At 37.6% G+C, this 27230-nt stretch overlaps 2 protein-coding genes across 4 annotated transcripts in view; one reads left to right on the top strand and one right to left on the bottom strand.

Moving 5' to 3' along the window:
- Positions 1 to 11888, bottom strand: part of LOC149780592 (5-oxoprolinase-like) — a 178953-nt gene extending 167065 nt beyond the window's left edge. The window contains exons 1-4 of one of the 3 annotated variants that reach the window (XM_089937708.1): positions 11736 to 11888; positions 6607 to 6791; positions 2096 to 2287; positions 453 to 578 (exon numbers count right to left, since the gene is read on the bottom strand). In XM_089937708.1, the coding sequence (XP_089793834.1) occupies positions 453 to 578; positions 2096 to 2287; positions 6607 to 6774 (486 nt within the window). In that variant the 5' untranslated portion in view covers positions 6775 to 6791; positions 11736 to 11888. Of the gene's footprint in view, positions 1 to 452; positions 579 to 2095; positions 2288 to 6606; positions 6792 to 7796; positions 7854 to 11735 lie in introns of those variants that run through there. The other 2 variants (XM_089937707.1, XM_089937709.1) reach the window with 2 other exon arrangements.
- Positions 11889 to 21053: 9165 nt separating this feature from the next.
- LOC149780591 (uncharacterized) lies at positions 21054 to 26974 on the top strand. Its single transcript, XM_089936402.1, has 2 exons — positions 21054 to 21170; positions 25321 to 26974. Exon 2 carries the CDS (start codon positions 25525 to 25527, stop codon positions 26923 to 26925), a length of 1401 nt encoding a protein of 466 aa, XP_089792528.1. The 5' UTR covers positions 21054 to 21170; positions 25321 to 25524; the 3' UTR covers positions 26926 to 26974.
- Positions 26975 to 27230: the final 256 nt, after the last annotated feature.

Raw genomic sequence — 27230 nt, 5'->3', positions numbered from 1 at the left:
ATGGTTACAGAGTTAACCTCCCAGAACCTTCACTTTTCTGATCATGGATTCAGAAATATGGACAACTCCATAATACAAAACAATTCTTAAGATTAGTCAATGTGGATTAACAAAAATATAAAACAAATGATTTGACTAAATTATTAGGTCACAGTGACTTAAGTGGTTCAAATCCAAAAAACTAGAGTTAAAATGTACTGATGGAAGACATAATTTGCTGGCGTATAATTATTTATAAAAAAAGACCATGAATTATAGTTTTTAAGCTCTAAATTGTAGATTTATCATACCTTATTATTTCTATAAACTGTTTTTCAACATTACTGATGTTTTGATTAGTGGTGGAATTAGAAAGGGTAATAAAATGAAAATCTGGAAGCCATTTTATTACCATTGATTTTTAAATTCATTTTATAATAAAGAATGTCACAGCAAGGGTCCCCTGTGTATACCTTTTCTTTAGTGGTACCCTCATGGAGTGGTCCCTGGTGGTTGAGCTCACTGCAGTCTTGGTGGAGTACCACTCTCTCATCCACCTCCACAACCTCCTCATACAGCTGATCTGGGCACTGAATCTCCTGCACAAAGAAGATATATTGACCATAAATGTGTGTTTTCAAAAAGAAAGCTGGTGTTTTCCATCGAATACAAAGAACCAAGATCAAGAAATGAACACATGACATCTGAATGCAGTACATAATTACATATGACTATGCTGCAGTACTCTCAATATTATATGGTTTTTACACTAGGACACCATGGTCCAGTACTCTAAACCTTTAATATTACCTATACTATTACTCTATGGTCCAGTACATACTCTCAATTTTTATATTCCCTATACTAGTTCTTCATGGTAAAGTACTCTCAGTTTTTATACTTAATGCTATTACTCCATGGTCCAGTACATACTTTTAATTTTTATATTCCCTATACTAGTTCTCCATGTTAAAGTACTCTCAGTTTTTATACTTAATACTATTACTCTATGGTCCAGTACATACTCTCAATTTTTATATTTCCTATACTAGTTCTCCATGGTAAAGTACTCTGTTTTTATACTTAATGCTATTACTCTATGGTCCAGTACTCTTCATTTTCATATTACTTATGCTAGTACTCCATGGTCCAGCACTCTCAGTTTATATACTAGTTATGCTACACTTTGTTTCAATGGGAACATAACAAATATTTATTGTGGAAAATTATAAGTATCAAAAGCAATAATTATGCAACTTGACAGATTTGTGCAACATGCAAGTTAGGTTGAAATACTTTGAACAGTGTGATGCTCCAGAAATTAAAATGCTTCTGGAGAGTTTTGGGGATTTTGTTTTAATGCCATCATTTAGCACATATTAGCATACAGATAGCAGCTATTACATTTAGTGGAGGAAGAACCCAGGAAGAATGGGTAAAATCACTGACCCACAGGAAGTTACTGGCAAGCTTTCTCACACACCCATGCTAGCCAAGTTGAGACTTAAATCCACGCAGAAAGAGGTGAGATGTGGCTGTGATCAAGCGCCTTAGAATACATGGACTACTACACTGACAGACAGACAGACATAGAGAGAGCTACGTGTTGCTAATATAAGAAGTATGCATGTATGTAAATGGCACCTTAACAAAAAAATGACTACAAGATGCCAACTAAAAGGGAAGTTTAAAAAAAGTACAAATAAAAAACTGAATTAAAACTTTTGGAAGATATGCCATTCCAAATAAAGGTAAACATTAAGTACTACAAGATAAAATATAAAAGGTAAAAATGCTAATTATGTAAAATGCATATAAAATAAAAAAAATAAACCTCATTCCCCTGAAAAAGATTTTCTTGGGTGGTATATCATCATAAAGTTCCTATATCAAATTCACATGAAAAAGAATTCCATCTCAAAGAGTGGAATTTGATACACTTTACAAAAAAGTGTTCCACTGTCTGCAGACGCTGGCAAGGCATGCACTCTGGACAAGGTTCAACCCTCAGAAGGTATGCAGCAAGGTAAGTACATGAATTCCATTATAATTAGTGAATCATACTTTCAAAGTTTCTAGAAAAACCCACAAAAAAAAAACATCTGGTTTAGCTTACAAGATCAAATATGCTGGGTCGGGCCTGGTTGCCAATGTGGAGAAGGTCCCTGAAGCCCTTGGTGATTAGCAGAGCCATGCGTGTCCCCTTCCTCTCAAGCAGTGCATTGGTTGCCACAGTTGTGCCCATCCTGATCCACTCAATACAGGTGCCATCTAGTTTCTGGTCTTGTGGAATGGAATGTCCCAGTTCCTGCAAAAGATAAATATATTATGTAAGCAAGTTCAGCTCAAATACCTTTACCTTAATAAAAATTGAATATAAATCTTTTAACAATGAGGAAATTAAGATAACCAGTTTTTAGAGTAAAATATAATTTTTGATAATGCAAACACAATGATAATCTTAGTACATCCGCTATCTCATAAATCCAGTCCTACCACCCACCCCAACTCCCTAGCTAAAATGATGTTCTTTGTGTCTTTTGACTTGTCTGAGCAACATAAAAGTTAAAAGAATATCTGAAGATCACAGCTAATGTCAGACTAGAGTTGTCTTCCCTTGATAGATGGACTGGAACCAAATTCAATCAACTGAGAGTTACTACTGCAGTGCAAATGTGCATGCTCTTGTAGGGATGTAACAGAACTTGTTGCTAGGGTGAATATCTATGGCATGACCTGATGGAAACTTGGGAAAGTCTGGAGTAAAATCCCAAAGAGTTTGCATGGTAAACAATCTCCACTATCAACTTTGTGAGAAGAGTATGTATTTCTTGCTGTAAACATGTCTTTTGTTCCAGTCTTATGTGACGTCCATAGTATAAGGAACCCTATGCAGTGATGGAGAAACAATGAATATGATTTAAAGACCCTCATTTTGATTTACAAGACTCATTGGTTGTCAGAGCAGTGTATCTCCCATTCCTTGGCAATGTACTGGAGTCTTTTCCCCACTTGGATATTTTAAAAGGCAGTAAGGCTGAACATCATTTTCTGTGACAAGGAGGTAGTTGGAGAAAGAAACTTGACTGAAATGAATGCTTGTCTCTCCGTGTCTTGTCATCAGTGACCATTGTAAACTGGATTCTTGCTGTGTGAAAGGACTCGGAGGACAGTTTCCCTATTTGGAGTGACCCTGTGGGAGGGACCCTCCAGTTTCTCTGACCTCAGAAATGAGGGCTGAGCTCTATGTTATTGAGCTGCAAGACATTTGCCCCCTTTGCAGCCTGGTTCCTGACATCTTTTATCAAGCCATGTAAGGGAAGATTGGAAGAGATTGACACCCAAACATTACCATCATCTTACAATTTTACAAAATGCCTTTTGAAACCAAGCTGAGCATGGGATCCAACATTTTGAACTAGTTGTTGCACGTCATAGAAGGACTTCAAGTCCATATGTAAGAAGGCCTGTAACATGTCAACAGCTGGGACTTCAATATGGAAAACCTGCAAGGGTGTCTTGTCGAAAGCAAGTTTGAATCTAATGAGAGTCACTGATGCCAAAAAGAAAGGCCTGCTGGCATTTGGATCCTGAAGCCTCCTTTCAAGTCAATGATGACAAAAAAGAAAGGCCTGCTGGCATTTGGATACTGAAGCCTCCTTTCAAAACAATGTAAAATATCAGTGACCTGATCAGCCCAGCATATTTGTTTCAATGATAGCTGGTTTTTCTTGACTAACAGATGGATGTAAGAACTTTATAAGTTGTCATGGATAGAGTAGGTGAAGCCTGCCAAACAATATGGTGGGAGAAACCAGACAACATTTTGGATCAATGTGCAAAAGGCTGAGTCTTCTCTGGACTTCATCTGATCAAGATGGGATGAGTGTGTGATTAGGATTTTTAATGTAGCTTTAACAATATTTCCGTAATATCGCTACGATGTCCGCACTGGGGAATCATGCCACACACATTTAGCATGATGTCCCACCTAGTCACATTATCCAGACACCAGGCTGACCAGTCCTAACACTAACCTCTTAATTTTGAGTGCCTAGCGAGGCAGCTGTTAGTACCATTTTTGTAAGTCTTTGGTATGACTCGGCCGGGGTTCGAACCCACAACCTCCTGCTTCCGAGGCGGACACTCTAACCACTAGGCCATCCGAGCAGTCAGATGAAGATGGCACTTTACAAATCTTCAAACATGGAAGAGTGGGATGATACAGAAACTTCTTGCCACATGTGCAATGATCGAGAAGGTGAAACTGGTTAAATGTGATGGTGAACAAAGCTGGAGGGTACCACTATGTTGGAATATGGTTATCTCTAAACATTCATTGTCGACCGTCTAGGACTGGTAATGAGCACCTGGAAATGGAGGAGCACCTGGAAATGGAGCCAGTAGTGGAGATGATGGAGCCAGAACCAGTGATGGACCTGTCTCTTGTTGGTCCAGTGATGATTTTAACAGTCTGTTACTGAGTAGCATTAGACAGTTCACTAAGTCTGGAATTGTTACACAGGGCATCTGAGACAGAGGTGCTGGAACAAGCACATCCAAATATTGTGTGCTATCTGTCATGAAGATGTAACTGGGTATACCAGAAACATAGATCCCTCTACATGGAAATCAAAGGGCTAGATCAAGGATGGGTCAAAGCTAGTACAATGTATATTCTGAAGCCAGTTTGTATCGGTTGCCAAGTCCAGCAATGGCTATCCTAGAAAAGAATACCATAGCCTGTACTGTGTTGAAGGTATATCAACTGCTATACAGGTCCAGAAGGGCCAGTGTACCAAGTTGGTAGTGACCTAATTCACAGTGCTGTGAAAATATGTCCTATTTGCAGCCATGAGGGTGGTGGCAAGGCTGGTGTATTATGAAAGGCTCATGATGGCTTGGACTGCCGAATTTTCTTCTGAATGGACAAGGTATCTGTATTCAGAAATTCAGAACAATGTCAATGGTGGTGGTAGCAATACTGAAGGTATCTGCATCCTTGATCAAGTGTTTCTTATTCCTCTCATTCAAATGAGTCAGCCTTTTGGCAGTTGCCCACATATTGTCTTACTAGTTTGAGCTCATTTTAATATGTAATTTTTAATTTTAGGCTGCACCTCAACACCAATAACCCTTATTTTTATCTTTGGCACCAGAAAATTGCCTCAGTGGTGTAAATATGACACACAACAATTACCCACGAAAAATGGATACACGAATATTACCACTGATTTTTGACAGACTAAACTTAGCACACCCAAATTGGCCTGATGAAGAGAGTACACTTATTGACAAAAAAGCACGATATGGTCATTTTCATTGGCTGACAGAGATGTCTTGCTGATTTTTACTGGCTTGGGTGCCAATCAAAAAGTACATGGTGGATATAAAATATAAAGAAAAGATTAAATCTTCAGCAAAAATGCAGCTGCATTTATTCCCAAAGTAGTGTACTGGGAAGACAAAATGTCATCTCAAATGAACATAGTAACAAAGTCTTTAATGGAATGGTTACCTAATCATGGTAAATTCATATCCCAGAATGGGACCCCAATGGCATAGGTGACTGATAATGATATGTGTTTCAATTGTCCTGAATAAAAAATAAACAGATAACATATTATACTTGTGAACCATGTTTTCTTTCCAAAAAGACACCATCATTGGGCCTGGTAAGTAAGAGTTTAACGTTTTTTCTGAGTTTATCGTGGTATAAACTGTCAGTTGCCGACTCACAGCAAATAACACCCGAAGGAACCAATGGAAGCCAAATTTTTTCAATTATTTTGTTTGTTTGTTAGAATCTTGTTTTTCTTTATTGCTTACTTCGTGTTTGCCTTAACTGGTAGTGTTTATCTTATGCTGTACACGTGACTCTATTTATAGAAGTCGGTATTCTTAGAAAAGTAGTTCTCCTTACAGTTCATACAGAAATGAATGCCATTCATTTTGATTACGTGGTAACATTCTGACCTTTCCTTTACCAGCTACTGGCATTGCAATTATCTGGCATTGTTGTACATTACCTTTCTGAATGGGATCCCGGTCCATCACAGGTTAACTTCCAGCAAATGCTGGTACCCAATTACAGCTTGATCACATTGAGTAGGTGAGGTTAAGTGCCTTACTCAACCACAAAAATGACATCTGATTCAAATCCTTGACAACTGATTGCAAATCACCAGGTCATGGTACATGTACATCTCCAGAGTTTTTATGACTGTAACACTGCCATGACATTCAGTGGCACAGACATAATAAAATGATCTGTTTTTCTGAAAATTAGGTTGCAAGAAAATTCCAAATTTCAATACATTTTAGAGATACTGCACCAAATATTAAAAATTCAAAGTACATGTACTATTCACTCAAATTCAACAGGTTTAGTATAATGAAAGAGACTATAGTTTGTAAGAAAAACCTTGTCCTGCCAACACTAATATGTTTTTTAAAGCTGGATTGAATTTTACAATTTGTAGAGTAATATGGCTTTATTGGCTGTAAAAATTACTAATCTATGAATAAATGAATACCACTGTCAACACAGCTCGATAAGTACAGATTAACTGCATGTAACTTCCGTATCTATTGTACCTGTTCTAGGATTCTCCATATATATTGTACCTGTTCTAGAATTCTCCTTATACCCTCTCTAGGAGCATCTTCATAATTCTTTGGGTCAACTGACAGTAACTTCCGAATTATGACTTTTCCGCCAGGACAGCGAGCCCAGATGTCTGCGAATGTTCCTCCTCGATCAATGGCAAACTGGAACTTTCCTTCAGCTGGCATGCTTGATACTACAAGATCTGGAGAGAATCAGGGTTTATTCTTGGTCGAGGGATTGTTTGATTCACTCTAATTTCTTTATAAGCAGCCCAACAGGGTATGATATCACTCACCTAATTAAATAACTTAATGTAAAACTATAGGAACACAACCTATGTAACTATATCTCACAAACTTAAGATCATGTTGATTTTACCTTTTTGACTACAAAATCTACTTTTGAAGACCAAGGGATAATTAATATACAGTTTCTTGCTTAACATCAAAGAAATCATGGATCTTGGTGATTTAAACCCATTTACTGAGTGTTAATGAAATTGTATTAGGCACATAGTCTCTAGATCCAGTGAGAAAACATGCTCAATCAGAAGCAAGGCCTCTCAGTTATTACAGAACTTGTCTACAATGTGAGATTTTTTAACAATCAAGAGACTGTATTTTGGCAAACCAGTGCTGATATAGTGAGTTCAACAAGAGTTCTGTATACAGCACTGGTCTTAATTATGAAATGTACTCAGTGTATTGTCTGATGTCTGATTAGTATATGTCATATGGTGACGTACTGTCCTTACTAGGTTATGCTTGGAATTTTATTCCATGGTAGCTAATGTGGTCCAAATTGACAAAACATGTTAACGATCCTACTTATCGTACAAAAAAACGGACGGTGACAAAAAAACATATACCGGTAACTTCTTTAAATCGGTAATATTTCAATAATAATAATAATAATAATAATAATAATATCAATAATAGATTCTCTAATATATTTATATTTCTTTGCAAACATTGCATTTAAAACTCATGTAAAGTTAAATAATATTTTTTTTTTAAATTTGTGCTGCTGCTATTCATGTATTTCAACTTTAATTGCAGATCCTTTTTTTTTTTGAAAATATTCTGCCAGTGCAAGTGTGGACATCCCCTATGGTACGGTAGTCTGGGTCGGTAAATAAACTCTTCAAGGTAGCGGTTTTTTTAAACATCCTAGATACGTTAAATAAAAACTTTGTATCGTATCATACCTTGACCTCGTTCTCTATCAGTCGGGCAGCATAAGATGTTCGACTTAACGTATACAGTGGGTTACCTCCCTTTCGTAGAATAATTATTTTCTGACGGAGTTATGACCTGTGACATGCGGAACTTGGACAGAATTCAGAACGGAAGTCAGAGAATAATGTTCACGGTACGATTAAGGTGACTGTCGGGTTTATTTGTTTTCGTACACTAACAACATTCCACGTACGCATTCATACAAAATATATTACATTTTTTAGTAATGGGTCAAAATGCAAAGAAGAACACGAATAAGATCATGCAGTGCTAGATCTAATTCGTGGACCCGAATTTGGTTGTTAACGAGACGTTTGGCGTTAATGTTTACAGAAGCACTGTCAAAGGAAGAGCTTGGGATATGAAAGGAAGCAAACTACTATTTCTGAAGCGAATCGTGCACCATATATTTCATGTTGTAAACTGAGTCAAACTGAACAGTTGAAAATAACTACCAACAGGCACATAACATTACCAATAACTACCAACATGCACATAACACTACTAATAACTACTAACATGCACAAAACACTGTCAATAATTACCAAGAATAATTCTGCTTTGGGGTGGGGGGATAATAAAGTAAGTTGATCAATGAATTCCACATATACTTAAAGCCGTCTTTAAACTTTGTCAATGAAAGAGTTATATTTTCCCCTGATAGAACACTACTGCCACTCGTTCCTCCACCTGGTACTAAACCGTTTGCTAAATTTGCAGTAGAGGGAGCAACATTTTCTACTGTCATACCTATTGAAGTTATTGTAACACCCATGTCTTTAGTTGTTGCAGCCTGTCTTATCTCACAGTGATTTGTCTATAACTTTTGAATGCTTTTTTTCAATATCATTCAGAAAACTCTCTACCTGTGTTATATGCCCAGTTAATTGTGATTTTTTAAAAATACTTTCAACAGCATCCAGCGGTTCTTGCAGTAAATGTACTTTCTGGGTCTGTTTCTTTGCCAGTGTCCTTTATAGTTTTTAATGTGTGTATCTTTCATTTCAATATCTGAGTTTTCGAAATGAGATAAGTTCTTAATTATCTATCCTTTTGTGTAGTGAAAAATCTCCAACTGCAGGTGGAAGCTCATCCGTGGAACTCGTCTACATTATACTGTATCAGCTTATCTTACTTGGTCCTCATAAGGTCCTTTACTGTCTATTGTCGACATCACCATACCATCTGGGGCGTGCATTGAATGTGTGATGTTAGTTGATGGTTCTCTTGGGTATTTAAGGTTGATTTGTGCAATGTAGGAAATAAATCCCCTGAATATGTAGGCTTAACAAATGCTATTGAAACATGAATTTGGAACAAGGCGCAATACCCATATTTTATCTTTTCCTAGTCGTTACATTTAATATTTTATCAACTGATCGAACTTGAATTTTTGTTAAATTCAGATTTCAATATTTCGAGGTTTATTTGTCTGCTACCCTAATTCTATTTCCGGTATGTGTCATAAAACTATAATGTATTTTATTAAGTTCTAAATTCATTTATCAGTAACTATATTCTATCTGTAAGCCATCTATAATTTCTTTGTTTTTATTTATTGATCATTTATGGGTCAAGATCTCGTCAAGGAGTTGTAAAACCTTCAATTGTTACTTTATATTTATCTAACTATGATTCAGTATTTCTAATAATGGAATGCAGTCATATTCATCCCGTCATCTCTTTCATAATCTTCACGATCTTCTACGGGTTAATTCACCACATTCACTTTTATATAACAAATAAAGGACAAAAGTCGAGTATGGGAAGTTATGTGCCAATGTACAGTCAGTTGAAACAGAATTGGGATTTATATCAGATAAGAAATATCAATTAAGTCCACTTCCACATAAACTGAAGAGTATATGAGTAACACGTTAATTATTAAATAATCGCAGTTGCATCAGTTGATAAATGAAGGGAAGATTTCCACTGGTCAGAACACAATCATGTGATCAGACCCAAATACGTTTATTTTTGAACGAACTGTACGGAGAACTACTTAAGACTAACTTTTAACACTGAAATGGAAGGCATACACACTGCATGCATTTAAAACGAAATAAAAACGGTGGATTTAAATTTTATTTAGAGGACTGAATAAATTGAGTTGACAAAATCAAATAACATATTTTGGCTGTTTTCTGAATATAAATAATTCTTTATTGGACCAGATTTGAAAAAAAGAAAAGCTGGGAAACACAAAATCACTGTCGCTGCAGCTCGTTACAAATTAATTTAAAACAATAGGTAATGGATATATGGATTCGGAGGAGAGGGTTCAGAGACTAACATTCTAAGAATTGGATTCACAGTGTTACAATGTAAGACGCCGAACTTGATATTTACGATTTAGGGTGGGTGGGAGATCCGCTACACGACCTTCGTAACCGTTAGTCTCGCTGTATTGCACTGTTTGAATATTGGACCCCCATCACTACAACCATTTACCGATGGTCTAAATTTCATTTGTAAGTACCCCCTGTAGGTAACCTAAACTGTTAATCAACATGAAAATAGATTTAAAGACGCGAAAATTGGTTACTCACTTGTCTACACATTAACGATTCACAACTCACAATGAACTCATGATAGCAGCAAATCCAAGAGTCATTCGTATGTCAAACAAAACAACACATCCTTTGCTTTGAATATTTAACTTCTACTCAGAAAAAAATATGCCAATTTAGATAAAGATTAAGACCGTGCTGTGGAATGTTCAAAACCTTAGATCGCCAACTACTGGTAGAATTTTTTGTTTGATATTGATGTAGCTATTGCATTGCAGATGGAGAATTCCCTGTTCTATAAATAGCTACGCAGCTAACGACTCAACAAGAATTCATACACTTAAACAGGCTCTCAAACTGATAGGGAAATATCTTTAAAAACAAAATAACAATACAAATAAATAAAATTAAAAATAATTTCAATTAGTAAGAGTTTAACGTTGTTTTTTTCTGAGTTTATCGTAGTATAAACTGTCAGCTGCCGACTCACACAACTTACATAACGCACGAAGGGCGTTATTTGCTGTGTGATTCGGCAACTGACAGTTTATACCACGATACACTCACAAAAAAACAACATTAAACTAATCGTACTTGCTTCAGTTGAAAAATTTAGGGAAGATTTCCATTGGTCAGAAAACAACCATGTGATCATACCCATTTGTGGTTATTTCTGTATGAACTGCACCGGGAACTACTATAGTCTAACTTCTGTCAATAGAGTCACTAGCTACGATGTTGTAGCCTCAACTTGATTTGTTGTGGCTGTCCACGAGGTACGAGTAAGGGTACTAATATTATTACTATAGAGTCACGTGCAGAGTATCTAATGTAAACGCTAAATCGGAAGGCATACAAACTGCTTGCCTTTAAAACGAAATAAAAACGGTGGGTTTATATTTTATTTAGAAAATTTAATAAATTGATTTGACAGAATCTATTACACATCTTTATGTTTTTCTGAAGATAAATAATTCTTTCTTTAACTACATTTGAAATAAAGCTGGGAAACTCAAAATCTACCAAGAAAACATTGGGCTTGCAACACTTTCACTGCGACTCGTTACAAATGAATTAATAACTTTAGTTAGATGGTCATAGGGCTGGGGAGGAGGGGAGAGTCAAAGACTAACATTATAACAACTGGACTCACAGTCCTATAATGTACGACGCCGACCCTGATAGTTACGTTGTGGGGGTGGGTGGGAAGAGATGGATTCTTGTACTCTCCCATCGTAACTGTCAGGGTCGATGTCTTGCACTGTTTGACTGTTTGACCCCTATCACTATAACCATTTACCGATAGTCTCAATTTTATTTGTAAGTAGCCCCTGTAGGTAGCCTAAACTGTTGATGAACACGAAAATAGATGTAAAGAAACGAAATTTGGTTACGTACGTTTCTGGACAATAACGATTTGGCCAAGTCACACTGAACTCACGAAAACATCAAATCCAAGAATCATTTGTATGTCAAATCAGTGGCGTCACTCGGGTTGGTGTCACCCAGTGCGGTAGCTCATGGTGTCACCCCCATGGTCCTCCTTCCGTAACAGTCCATACAGAATCCTTAGTAATGTCATTTTGGTGTCACCCCCTCTGATGGTGTCATCCGGTGCAGTCCACACACCCCGCATCCCCCTAGCGACGCCACTGCTGTGCCTGCTAGTCATGTATTTAACTATGATCGGTTATCCGCTTATGAAATCCGACTAGACCAAGCAGTGTGTGCTCTGTAAAATTTGCAATTTTTCATTTTGGTGTCACCCCTCTGAGATGGTGTCACCCGGTGCGGTCCGCACCCCCCGAACTCCCCTAGCGACGCCACTGTGTCAAATAAAACGAATGTTGAACTTATACTCAGATCACATGTGCCAATTTAGATAAAAATATTAAGACCATGCTGTGGAATGTTCAAAACCTTAGATCGCCTACCATTAGTAGAATTTATTTGCTGCTTACGTAGCTATTACGTTACAGATGGAGAATTCCGCTCTACAAATAGATGCCCTCAGCAAGAATTCATACGCATCAATAAGACTCCAAAACAGGTGAGAAAAAAAAAATCTTTTAAAAATGAAAAGAAAAGGAACAAGAAAATTATAAATAATTGCAGTTATAAGAGTTTAACGTTTTTTTTTTTTTTTCTGAGTTTATCATAGTATAAACAGTCAGTTGCCGAATCACACAGCTTACGTAGCGCCCTTCGAGTGCTTTTTGCTGTGTGATTCCGCAACTGACAGTTCATGCCACGATAAACTCCGAAAAGGAACATTTAACTCTTAATTAATTAATTAATAATTGCAGTTGCATCAGTTGATAAGTGTAGGGAAAATTTCCATTGGTCAGAACATAACCATGTGATCAGACCCAATTGCGTTTATTGAAGAATTTAATGGGTTTTTTTCTGAGCTTAAACTCTTACCTATATAATCAATATGCAAGATTCAAATAAAATATACAGCAATAAACTGAATATTCAGCAATCACCCAGAGTCACAAAAATATCCAGAGTGACAAAAAATGTCAAACCTGATGTCAAGTTCGCATCTCCACCACCGTGACGGTGGTGGAGATGCGAACTTGACATCAGGTTTGACATTTGGGTATTTTTCTTGTACGGTTGACTTTTATCCTTGCTAGCAGTCATTGATGTGCAGGAGAAAATATCGCCAGCTCTCCTCTGTATCTGTGTGACACATGATTCCTACTTAGTTTTTTTTATTGCTTACTGACTATGCAGATGGGGGGATGCTATTAAGAAGATTCTCTTTATTCATTTAATATTCAATCTTGGGCAGAAAACGACTTTTATCGCTTAGAATTGTCGTACATAATGTTGTATCGAGTTAATAGTAGAGCTATAGATCAAGGGAAATAACTCCACCATATACTGTTTTCGATACATTAAAGAGTCGTTTCCCTTAGACCGTGTAGTATCTGACGACTATTTGTAGTTGGGTGTGGTATCGGAAGTTTATGTTCGCCCGACGAACGCATATAAGTTATCAGATCGAAAGTTTCATATGTGAAAGTGTGATATTTGAAAATAACTTTATACATTCAATAATCAGACATACATTTGCAGAATCGAATATGTGTGATGTGAGGAGATACTTTTTTTCATCCAAGGATCACACAATCTTGACTAGTAAAAGCGTAATCATGTGAAGAGAAAATGGGCTCATTCCATGACCACGCGCAACTAACACTATTAAAAGTGTGGTATGTGAAGAAAAATTGCACTCATTCAATGACCACCCACGATTAATAAGAAAATGGCGACAAGTGGTGAGTACGCGTCACCAATGATGACCCAAACGAAGTTCTCTAACTGAAATTTATCCCGAATTTAGGCAACTCTTTCATATTTATGCAACTGAGACTTGCAAAACAAATCTTCTCAAAGAACAGGAACAAAATGTCACATATATAGATATCTCAAACTCATGAAAATGGATCCTATATGAAATATTAGAGGTGAAGAAATTATTATTTTAGAATAATAAGAGAAATCGAAGGACTTTTTTAAGTACTGAACTCTTTAACTTCTTTAACTAACAAAATTGTTAATGCGATACAATTAATTGCAAAAATAAATACTAAATAAATTCTAGAATTAACTAAAATAAATTAAAGCTGACATCCCATTTCTTGCAATATTGACTCTTAAACATGTCTGTTACACGGTACTATACATCATCATCATTGACGGATCAGTCGCAAAAGACCATGCGAATAACGCCCTTGGAGTGTCGTCTGTTTCTGGGCTTTTGGCATCGTCTGCTGCGGCTGTGCAGGCCTATGCGCGAGTGACCGTCCCGATTGCAGTTAGTGCAGACATACTGGGAAGTCGGATTTGTTGGGGGGTTGCTGCCGCGCTCGTCTTTCTCTCATGTTTGTATGCCGCCAGCTGGCCTCTCATTGCATCAGCGACTGCTATGCCCTTGCTTACTGTCAGCTTCCAGGTGCATCGGTCCTTGGCCAGCACTTTCCAATCCTCGGGTGAAATGTCGCATGCCTTCATGTCCCTCTTCTTGTACACATCCTTGAAACAGCGTGAGGTGTGGCCTACTCTTCTGGTGCTAGTGACCAGCTGTCCATATAGGATGTCTTTTGGCAGCCTCCCATCCTCCATAAATCAGACTTGTCCCAGCCATCGAAGGCAGAGTTTGTTCAGCAGGAAGTACATGCTGGGGATACTTGCACGCTGAAGGATCTCGCTGTGTGGGACGCGGTCTTGCCAACTGATTGTCAGGATGTGTTTTAGGCACCGTATATGGAGCGAGTTTAGCCGGCGCTCTTGCCTCATGTAGATGCTCCATGTCTCACTTCCATATAGAAAGGTGCTGAGAAGTCAGGCCTGGTAAACTTGGATCTTTTTGTGCTCTGTTAGCGCGTTGTTTTCACACACACCCTTTGTTAGTCGTGCCATGGTGGTGTCTGCCTTTTCAAGCCTTCTGTCCAGCTCCACATCAAGCAAGAGAATGTTGCTGATTATTGACCCCAGATAAGTAAAGTTGTTGACTGCTTTCAGGATGACAACGTCGATGTTGATGGAAGGGGCAATGGTGGTATCTTGCAAGCTGACGTTTGTCTTTTCCAGGCTGATGATGAGCCCAACTGCTTGCAGGTAGCAGCGAAATCATCTTCTCGTCTCTGGTGTGGGTCACAAGAACCGCGTCAGCTGCAAAAAGCATCTCCTTGATGAGCACCGACCTCACTTTGGTCTTCGAGCGCAGTTGTGCCAGGTTGAACAACCTCCTGTGCAGATGTACGCCATTTTTGGACGAGTCGAAGGCGTAGGACAGGAGCAGGGAGAAGAATATCCCGAAAAGTGTCGACATCAGCACCAACGCGCAGCCCTGCTTCACGCGGCTCTTGATTGGGAAGGAATCTGAGGAGCATCCATCAAACAGAACTGTTCCATTCATATCGGCATGGAAAGAGATTATCATGCTGCGGAGTCGGGGCGGGGGGTGGGGGTGGGTGGTCGCGATGATACTGAAAAGTTCAAATAGGCCCTTCCTGCTGTTCAGGTCGAAGGCCTTGTGAGGTCGATGAACATCATGTAGAATGGCTGTAGAATGGCTGATTTTGCTCTCTGCTTTTCTCTTGGAGTTGTCGGAGGGAGAAGATCATGTCTGTCGTCAACCTGCCTGCTACGAAGGTGGGCAGTTTCGTTATGCTGCTAAGGGCCCCATCGGTAACTGACGTTTCTCGGGAGTATAGTTCTGAGTAGTGCTCCACCTATCTAGCCATCTGTTGCTCACGCTTTATGATCTTCTCTCCCGTCATAGATTTCAGGGGGACGACCCCTTTCACTGTAGGGGCTAGAGTCTTCTTGATGTACTGAACATACCTTGGATGTTTCTAGATTCAGCACTGCGTTGGATTCCTTCATACAGTTGCTGATAGTACTCGTTCGCGCACTGTCAGGCGATGTCTTGGGTGTTGCTTCGGGCACTTTTGAGGGCAGCAAGCGTCCTTTCATTAAGGCATTTTTTGTAAGCTATGAAGGCTTTTCGATCATTTGCTCCATCCTTGAAAAGTGTACGTTGAATCAGTTATGGCTGTGGCCGTTCCTTCTTGCTAAACGTGGACATGGCTGTGCAGTAGATGGCACCCTTCTTGGCGTTCCACTTGGCTATGGCATCGTTCTCTTGCAGGTCCTGGAGAGTCTGGTCCAGGGTGGACACATACTCCTTCACCTTGGAGGGGACCGACATCTGTGTAATGTTGATGCGAGTCCTTTTCGTTTTGAGCAATATAGTGTGTGTGGCTGTAGGCGCACCCTGTTGCTCACGAGTGCGTGGTCTGAACCACAGTCTGCACTGTGGTAGGTTCTGGTGGAGAGGATGCTGTTAAGGGCAGAGCGCCTGGTGAAGATCAAGTCGAGCTGGTGCCAGCGATGAGACCCGGGGTGTTTCCATGACACTTTGTGTTGTGGCTAACACTTGAAGAAAGTGTTTGCGACGTACAGGTCATGGTAGGTGCACAGCTTCTGCAGTCTCTGACCGTTTTAGTTGGTCTTTCCAGTGTCATGATGTCCGAGGCAGGTTAACCATGAATCTTGGTCCGCATCTTCTCTGGCATTAAAGTCGCAGAGGAGGAATATTGTTTGTCTTTGGGGCATCCTTTGATCTGTTCGTCCAGCTGCCCATATAACTGATCTTTTGTGTCTTCTGAAGATGTGAGGGTGGGGGGTAGACTCTGAGGATATTGACAGGACCTGCAGCAGTGGTGAGGCGGATGGACAAGAGACGCTCAGTGCCCCCAGAGGGAGACTAAACCTAGGCCAGGAGGGTGTTTTTGATGGCGAAGACGACTCCGTGCTGGCGAGGCTTCTCAGGTTCTCGACCCTTCTAGAAGAATGTGTAGGTTTCCTCTCTGATGGAGCCGTTAGAGGCGACCCTGATTTCCTGGAGGGAAGCTATTCTGATATTTAGTCTGATGAGCTCTCTATCGATGAATGCCGTCTTCCTGGTGTCGTCCACCTCCCTGGGGTCGTCAGAGATGCCTGTATACATGGTGCGCACGTTCCAGAATTGGAAGACTGTTGGAAAAGTGTTGTATGTTGGAGAAGCTGGAAAATTGTTGGAAAATCCTAAATCTTCTTGAGACTATATATCTAAGCAGAATTAATTATTTCCAACAAAAAAATATATATTTGTTGAAATTATCAGGAAAAATACTTTATTGCAAATTTATTCAAAATCCATCGCTGAACCGCAATTTGGTAACTCATATCGTCCTCTGTACGGGTATACTATTTTGGACCTATCTTGCTCACGTTCAGTGAGCTGTCAACAGTAATGTCAGCAACCTACGAAGGTTACACTCCGTGATGGATCAAATGAAGCCCAATATTTTCTATAAGGATAGATGACATTTATTAAATATTATCTCCAGTATTCAAATATGATATCCTCAATCGCCCCTAATCTATAAAATGTCTCCTTATGATGTCAGATTTGCAAATTCGTCGTTCGAATTGTTAGTATATCAGATGTACATTTACACGTTATATGTACTGTAATCAGCTGATAGTTCAGCACCCATTATATTGTTAACTGTAACTAATTTTCTTCCTATTTTAAAAGTTCACTTGCTGCAATAACAAATATTAGTTGTGTAATGTAGTAATTCTGGTGGTCTTATATGTCGCTGTTTATAATTTTTCACGAACTTTCATCAATTGCCGTAAAATCTAGAAATATCCAACTATTACAAATACTTATCTTGATTTTTGCTTATTGTTTAGAATTTGGTTTGCCTCTATCTGCATTGATTGCTAGTTTCATAACATTCAGACACATTAATTTCAGGAAGACAACAATATATTATATATCTAAAAATACGGCCAAAATGCTTTGGAAATAAATGTGTACTGGTTGCTTTGTTGTTGATCTCTTTGTGTCTTCGACAACAATTGTTATAAAATTTACCATTACAGGAGTAGCTACTCCCCATGTTATTAAGCATCACATGTAAAATAAACGATTTTCTGGATTTTTTATGCTGATAACAAGAAGTGACTCATCAATAATGATCGAATTACTATGATAAATCTAGTTTTTTATATACCAGCAGTTTTCATATAAATTGATAAAATCCCCAAAACGTTACTGAAATAAAATTTCTTAGCATTTCTACCATTATGATATGAACTTCTTAAGTCATAAACCGAATTTCTTTGCTTTGAACTGTTAAAAGCGCATGAATATCGGTTTAATGAATGAACAGCGTACAGCAAATGTCACTCATTTTCAGTACGATCACTGTTAATAACGCGAGTTCTTCGAGGTTGAGAATATCAGATCCACGTATGTTATTTACATCTATTCTGCAGTTGTCAAAGTTTGCATCTGGGAACATTTCACCCGCTGAATAACTATGAAGGTGGCTGATAACGTTTAAAATATTTATGGCGGGACATTGGGAAGGGTTCCCGTGAGAACTTGGCATGGGAATGACGGCATTATTTTGACAGTTATTGTATTTACAGCGGAATAAACACATTGCTAGAACTTGATTGTACAGATCTGCTCAGATGAATGCTACTCATTTCCATTCGTATGTCAAGTATCGTTTTCCTACTTTTGGGAATAGACTGGCTCGTTCTTGAGGAAAGAAATTGATAGGCATAAAATAAATAGCATAAATTTTACCTAAAGTTTAATCTTCAGTACAATTTTTTTTAAACTCTGCTATCCAGCATTCAAATCGGCATAATCGATTTTTTGAAGAAGTTGTTTAAAACGTCCAACAACAACCATGGATTCTGGAGCAATTTTAGAATTAATTATTCCATTTACATAAACATTTGACAATCGACTGATTGACTGCATATGGACTTTAAACGGATAAAGTTATTAGTACTGTAAAAGCAAAACGACAATCAAAATTGTACTGATGAATGGTTGGGGGGAAGGGGTGGCTTAAAAATATAGTTTGTAGAAAAAAAGTCGACTGAAACCCTAAAAGATCATCAGCACAGTGTATCATTCAAACATTAAAATGTGCCCTGGGGCCACCAACATGCTTAATAACAAACACTACAGAGGTTTTTAATTGGCCCACCATTTACCATGGATATTGAAAATTTGTAAAAAAAAAAGCAACAAAAAACTAGACAGTTAAACGCACATATACACATAAACGACCAAAATTTATATTTGCTAATTAACGTTTAATTATTACGCTATTAAATATATCCAGTTCAACTAAACTGACTTGAAGCGTCAGCCCACATTTCTTATAACCATGTTATGTTAGAAGATGATGGATAGTATCTAACATACTGAATTCAAATTTTCAAGATAAACAAAATATATTCCACAACAGATATTTAAATTTAGTAGCTTTTAGTTTCTTTTCTTCCTCAAAGATTTATGAACCCTGACTATACTTCTATTATTAAGGAACTCTGGAGATTTCTTTTATTTTTTGTGTGACTTCATCAGAGACATATATCATCAATTTATCCTATTGGAAATGCGCTGTCTTCCCCACATCGATAGCCCGTTTCAAAGCAGGATACAAATTGGTCCTTGCTCGCCGTACTCAAAGAGGAAAATCCTCCGCTATGCAAAAAAAGTGACAGAGTCGACGCAGTGCCAGATTAAACCATGTGGATGCCCTTAGGTTCTTAGGCAGTCAAAATCTACGGGCCCTTCCCCCTCGAAAATTATCTTCTAATACGTTTTATCAATATTATTTTAATCCGTTGTCGCAGGGTCCCTAGGCCGGTGCCTACTCTGCCTATTTGTTAATCCGGCACTGAGTCGACGGATTCACTGGACGCAACATTCTCGTCAGTTATCACGGTTATCGGCAAATACGTGATAGTTCATTTCCCTCTGTTTTAACATTTTCTCCTTGTCATCGTAAAAACGAAAACTTTGTAATGGCTGTTCGAGGTTTCGCGGTTGGTTTTTGTCTGTGTGTATTCGTTCCACTTCAATATATTCTCCATACAACCCAAGTAAATTGGTCATATATTGCGTAATCGTCTGTTCGGTATCCTCCCATTTCTAAGGTGTTTTTTCAGAAGTCCATAAAAGACAAGGTTGTCATGTCTCGACTGTACCTATCAGTACTCTAGATTTTCCTCTCTTTTTCTGGAGCCGTATTTCTAAATGGTTTACAGGTTTACTGTTACTATAAGTTCCTCGACTTTGACATTGGCAAGGTCCTCTGTGGGTTTTATATTCTTTGTTCGTTGGCGCTCCGAGGGTTCCATAACCGTTCAAGGTTCCTGACCCAGCTACAAGTTATATGGTTACTTGGAGGAGGGGGGGTCTACCTCTAGGATCAGGGCCTGGGTCAATTTCAACACCATACACAAACAACAGGAAAGAAAAAAGTCATGTCCACACCACTGACATTAAGCCAATTTCCATTTCGGAAATCAGTCGTAATTTGCTTCATTTGTCCTGTTGGGAGAAACACGAACATTCGACATCACCACTGTTCAGTTGGGTGCGTAGATTCTGGCGAACAGTGAATACTAACAATGTACTTGCCTGACACCAAGCTACCCTTGCATAATGTACTCCTTGGATCTATTGCACAAACTTCCAGTCTAAATAAAACTCTCAAGAAACTATCACTTCACACACATATATTATTTAAGTCTTGTTAATTAATGTCATACCTGCAGAAAGGTAGCTTTCCCTGCTTAATTAAAACACATACAAAATATTGAATTAACTGGAGCAATTAACTGGAATTATTTAATTAACTGGAGCAAAGTTCACTGTTCTATTCAGAAGACAGGTTAAATAAGTTATAACTATGCTGTCAAATTGGAATTATCACTACGTCAAGCATCGCCCGATTCTTTAGATTTCCTTTCTCTATTATGACTCTTGTAACCAACATCTGCTAAACAAATCAACTTCCATCCATAGTTTAATTTATTTATTTATTTATTTATTTATTTATTTATTTATTCATAATGTGAATGATGATATTACCAGTGTATTTTGACTGACAAATTAGAATAATGAACAAGCGATACCGCTTCATTAAATTGAATCTGCAATATTTCTGTGTTATGTTTATTCTGCGAGTCAACATTCATTTGCTGAAAACAGTCTTGATTTATGCTGGAATGCGGTAATGATGACGTAACGCCATTGTGAAGTGGCGCTCTGAGCTACAACGAAATTACGAGCGTGATTAACGTCAAACTCAGAATTGCTACAAATGGGTTGAAACCAGAACACATGCACAGATTCGTCTATTATTTAGCACAAAGAAATCCTTTCGAATGCTGAAACCAAAGATTCGTGGTAAATGGGTTCAGACTGTAAAAATTCCGCAAAAGGTAAATCTGCAAAACCATCGGCAACTGTTTTTCACGCTGCATACTAATGTAGAGATATTGTCTTAACTTCCATGCATTTGTAAATTGTTCAGGTCAAAATGCTAAGCATACGATAGCTAACCTTGTATTTTAATAACTTGTTTTTTTTTCTATTTTATTTTCGTTTTATTTAAAAATTCTCTAACTTCACCCCAAGATATCTTGTACTAGCATTGATTAATATGTTTCGTGTTAAATTAGCGACAAGAGTAACCGTGTTAAGAAACTGAACTGGAAGTTGAATAATTTGTATTAAATTCGATCAAAATATAAAACGTTAAAATGTCCGCAATATGACCTTGTGTTCAATCTGTGCTGATCCAGTGTGAATCCCATACTGACTTCAAAACTCTCTGCGTGATGCATGAATCCACGTTTATGATGTGCTTGTAATACCTCGTGCATTAATACGAATATTTGCCACCAGAGGCCAAAGTGAAATAAGTAATGTCAAGGGAGCAGTCATTTACTATATGAACAGAGGCAACATAAGTGCAACACACATTGCACCCCCCGCCAACGTTGTCATACTAAATAGCTGTAGTTTTGTCTTCGTTATGTTTGAAATCTCCATTTCAATCTGATTTGGATCAACTCCTTTGGTGTACATCTTGTGCCGAATCAGAATGAATTTGGACGTGGAAAATACCGAAGTATCTGGAGAAATTGCCATCCAATAAGGATAATGTCTTTGTATGTAACAACGGCAACGGGAATAGATGAAGCGGGATCCAAGAAGTACAAAGCGAGTCAATCGCCTTGGCTCGTGTACTGACATAGATTCAGTTTTAGGGCCGTTGTATTTGCTGCTTTCCTTTTTTTAACGGCTTTTCAATCCTTCGTTATCACTATGGTAAAATTATCCAGTGCAGAAAAAGAATAGAATCCAAGTAATATCGGTTGCTAATTTGGCTTAGCGTCGTGTTTGTAATCCACGAGTCACGGGTTTAATACCCGCACAGGGCTGCTCCAATGGACCGTCTGGGTGGGCTATTGGGAAACACACTTAGTCCCCATTTGCTAGGCATGATATTTACGTTTTCGGTGACACGAAATATCACTCATCACGAGACTTAAGCGAAGCAACGTGTACTTCACTGTGTGTATAATACTGTCGTAACGACTTCGACATTTTTTCAGTCTAACAATACGGATGTCTTCACAAGAAATCTTAGTGTGATTCTCTAGAATTATTACCATTTATGAAGAAAGAAAAGAAAACAAACACAATTCTTTAAAAGAAATGTGTGATTCATGGAGCCTTTTTTTTTTACATCGATCTAAGTTTTGTTAATAAAAGCAAGACCAATAGAATTTTCGAAGAATTACTAGATAGTTTGAATAAATATTTCGTTTTGTTTGAATGATAAAGTATCATTGCATGTTATTTGTGCTTGTTATTGTTATTATTACTGTTTCTGAGTGACAAATTGTATAATAGAGCAAATAACCCGGTGCCATTAGACACGTGCTTAATCGGACCATATTATTATGTTATGTATATTTGATTTAATTATATCTGATTTAATATATATTTATTTCAATTTAATTGTTTGTCAGTTTTTTTTAAAAATTATTTTTCATTGCATGATGTTGTGATGTGGATTTGTTCACAAGAGATGATACATTTCTTAGAAAATAGTTTGACCTTGACTGTTAGTTTATAAACACCAGGTGTTGATCTAAATCCTAAGCTAGTTTCAGAATTTGTAGCAACCTTCGTAAACAAGTTATATTTTATTTTAAAATTGATGGGACTTTGTCTTTAAGATATAAACAATTCTATTAATTTTTATTTCTTAGAGAATAAAATGATTGGTTTTCGCCGGGGTCACACTGGGTAAACGTGATCTGTAACAAGTATTTGCTTCTATAAACCGCCAGAAGATGATCACGTGACCCTTGTTTATGTTTCAGAAAGCCCATATAACCCATGTTTTGGAGAATTAATCAGTACGAGTTGTGCTGTTAAACTGTTGTATGTTGTGCTGTTTGGAGTTATTTCAAATTACTTGGTTTGGAGTTATTTCAAATTACTTGGATTCAAAAGGATTAATTCTGTTATTTTTCTGGATAATACGTGTGCTCATATAATATTTTCGAACAAGGACAGTTTTTTAAAATAAAAATTTAGTCAGCTATCAGAAATCGGGGTGATAATTCTTTTTTCTACAAGGAACTGTAGACTTCAACACTACAGATTGTAGCATACGTCATCGTCTTCCATCTTGGATTCTTCGTCGGGATTCGAACGTGAAATCGGTATAACATTTTGTTATTAGGACTACTAAAATGTTATTCTCGGATTATTTTTGGATCATTTTTGGATTCGATTTTATAAAACTGTAAGTTCCTATTTTTGTTTATTGTCACTCTATCTTGTGTTACTGTTTATTCGAGCCTAAACAAGTGACATAAGAATTTGGATGTACTGACATATAACTATAATAATAACTTCGAAAGTACTTAAATTTAGTATCTCTTTACTTTCTATTGTGTATAATAATCATAAAAGAGTTAATTAGAACAGAAAACAAAATCCTGAATATGCAGTTATTTGCAATATATGCAGATACCACTGTATGACGACCTTCATAGCCCCAAACCAATAATTCAACAAGAAGTTGATTGTCTAGGTATGTTATAAGAAAACCTACAATCCTTCGTGTGGTGGAAGAAAGCTGTCTAAATGTTGCATGGCACAACATTAGTTTTGCACTAATCATTGAGCAATAGCATTGATCTGAATTTAATTCATTTTAAATTACTCCGATTATGGTACTAAAGACGTCATGTCAGTTTCTTTATTGATAATAATCTATAATTTAAAGTCTTTGACTTGTCTTGCTGTGTTTTGTATGGCATATTAGCTATTTGTTCATGGGATAGTGTAGTTAATTTATCATAGCAACTACCACAGGACCAAGCAGTATTTTCGTGGAGACGGACGTTATAACTATTGTCAGCTATAGGCGGACCTTGAAATGTCACTCTTTGAAAAATAGATATTCTACAACCAGTGGCACGAACTGGAGGATATACTACAATTTAATTAACACAACTTGTCCGTTTACTATTATGCATATTTAACTTTGTCCTGAAATTTTGTCCAGGATTGTAAGTTATAAACAGAATGCTTGCGTAGCATTTTAGTTCAGAATATTCTAAACCCGGTCTGTTTACAGTTAGATTGGAAGTTTCCTTTGGAAGGATTGACATATAGGTCAAGTAAAAATGGATATAAATAGGGATTTGAGAAATGAATAACTCATTCCTGTTGTAGGTCAATCCCTGGGAATCGATTTTGATCAAAATAAAGTTGTATTCAGATATAATTCGAGAAGATTTATTTGATTAAAATATTCATTGGAATTACTGAAGAGGAAATTCACTTTTGAATTTGTTATATTGTTTGACTTGTGATATGACAGTTTGGATTATGTGGAATTTAATTCACTATAAAAAAAAATTAATTTTAACTTAACATTGTAGAGTTAAATTGCTTGTTGATTTAACATTAATTTTTGTTGGTTTCACTTTCTTTCTGTTGCCAAACTTAAGACCTAGATTCGTAACATTTCACTCAAACAGTGGCAAATAATTAACATTTTACATCATCTATTGTCCAGCAAATATCAAAGCCTTTTAAGTCGTAAGCAAGTCCCTAGGCATGGGTTGAAATACCAGTAAACGCTTACAACATCGACAACATATCTGGGTGAAAATCAGTATACAATATGTTGTTTTATTAGCTGAAATAAGTGTGCTTACATTCAAGATTATCGTTCGTGATGAACGATACCTTTCCTGTTTCTTTTTTTTTAACGAAATGCAAAAGTCTCAATGTTCTCTCCAATAGACCAATGGAACTAAAATCTTTTGAAAAAGTTTTCTTCCGATGTGTTACTGGCTGTTCCCCACTCAAATTTGACTGTAATCTAGACGATCAAGAGAAGGATTCTATGAAAGTGTCGGAATTTCTGAGAAAATTCAGAATTGAATACGCATTTTTACTGTAACGAAAACATACCGATTCGTTTGAAGGTCAAATCTCAAAAGCACGGGAGAGAGGGTGACTTAATTTATGTATTTATTTATTTACATTTCTAAGGCAGTCCGTTGAAAGAGAGGGATTCAGTCACACAAGCTACGCGTCCCTCTGAGCAACTCAATTGTCGGACTGATGTAGGAGTACTCGAAGCAAGTTGATCCAGTGAATAGTATGGAAGGTCTCTGGAAGACATAACAAATCTAATCTGCAGGCCTCAACCCAACAGAAGGAAACAGTAGAGAGGACAACATCGTCTGGGAAATCATGCAGCGCCTCTTCATGGAATCTATGCTGGGGCTGAGTGAAAATAATGAGAAATGCAGTTGGCGATTGCGGCCAAATGACAATACGGCTCTGAGGATTGAAAAGGTGGGATATAAAGAGTGTCGAGGATTCAAAGCACCGGATCTAAACTCTTTATCAAAGTCAGATATAGAGGAAAGTGACTTTATAAATTGGAGAAACCAAGAATGCGATTCGCCTAACATGTTACCAACAATAATAACTGAAAAGGGTATCGAAAGCCGTCTGGCGCAAAAGAAGATGAAATGTTTACTCCCCAAAAAGCAGAAAATTTATAAGGGAACAAACTTTGAAGTTGAGGAGAACGTGTATTTTTATGATACAGAAATTCTTGACGAGGACACAGAATTCAGTGAGTTTGAAAGTAAGACAGACACGGTGGGTTCTGTAACTGGAAGCTCATCGCAAGACGATGAGCTTCTCACGCAAATGTTTCACTTTATATCAGAGACAGAGGGCGTATTCCCACGGCAAAGTTCAAATAATGCCATACCCATGCCAGTTCAAGATGAAGATAGCGAAACATTTGATGGATTTTCCGTAAACGATCGCCACGAGGAAAGGAATATGTCAATTTCGTCTATCTCCAACTTGGTAACCTCGTGTTGTATCGAGGAAATTTTAAAAAATAAGAAACATCTCTTGGATTCCAACATTAGAGCTCATTATAAAGTGATGCAGCGCCGACTTAGATGTGGTAGCCGTCTGGAAACACAGCGCAAAGAAATGAAGAGAAGAGAAAACAACTCCCAGCTTAGAAACAGCATCACAAAGAAGTACAATACACTTCTAGAAGAGTATCTCAATTTATGTCATCAGGAATCCATTATCCTTGATCAGATCGCCTCTATACAAGCAGAGATTAGCGTATGGCAAAAGAAGAACCGTCACAAACAGGCAGTAGTTATGAAATCTGTTCTACTTGAACCAGGCTCACCACAATATTCCTCACTCAGAGTGGATAACAAGAGATTAAACGAAAAAGACCAAAGAAAACAGGGTTTGCTCTTCCCGCCTCTGCCGCCTCCCAAACCACTAATGTTGTCTATGTGTAAAAGCAAGTCCAACAAAAGCGTGAGCAAGAGGGGTGTCAAGGCGAGCATGAGGCAAAAGTTTGAACTATCAAATCGAATAAAACCAGCAACTTTTGATAACATGCCACCGACTTGCACATTTTATTCTTTTTATCCCCTGCTGGAACCCCCGAGACAGCACCAACGGCCTACTCCGGTCATACGATGTGACAGCGAGGAAAAAATAAAACATAGACTTCAAAAATTCCAGGGATTGCTGGAACCGGAATACAATATAAGACCAGAGAGAGATAACAGTAGCACTATAGCGAGATACATTGATATATAATGTTTGAATAATTAAACATTGTGTACTAATTTTATACTAATTGTATAACCGCGCCGACCCCCCCCCCCCCCGCCAAATTCTAAATGTTATAAATATTAGACCATGTTTAAGAGTATTTCACAACCTATCTTTCTTTTGTTTGTTCGTTAAATTTGTTGAAAAGTCCCTCAAAACTAATTTTCGCAGAAGTCTAATTCAGTCAACCTCAATGATGATATTTAAATTTTATTGATGGGTGGGAGACGATTTATGCTGGAGTAAACGCTATATTGTTCAACAAGGTTGCGCAATTTCAGAATATACGT

Source organism: Sinohyriopsis cumingii, chromosome 16, assembly GCF_028554795.1.
Source record: "Sinohyriopsis cumingii isolate HCF-2022 chromosome 16, ASM2855479v2, whole genome shotgun sequence".
Taxonomy (NCBI): Eukaryota; Metazoa; Mollusca; class Bivalvia; order Unionida; family Unionidae; genus Sinohyriopsis; species Sinohyriopsis cumingii.
This window is presented reverse-complemented; position numbering and strand designations above follow the sequence as displayed.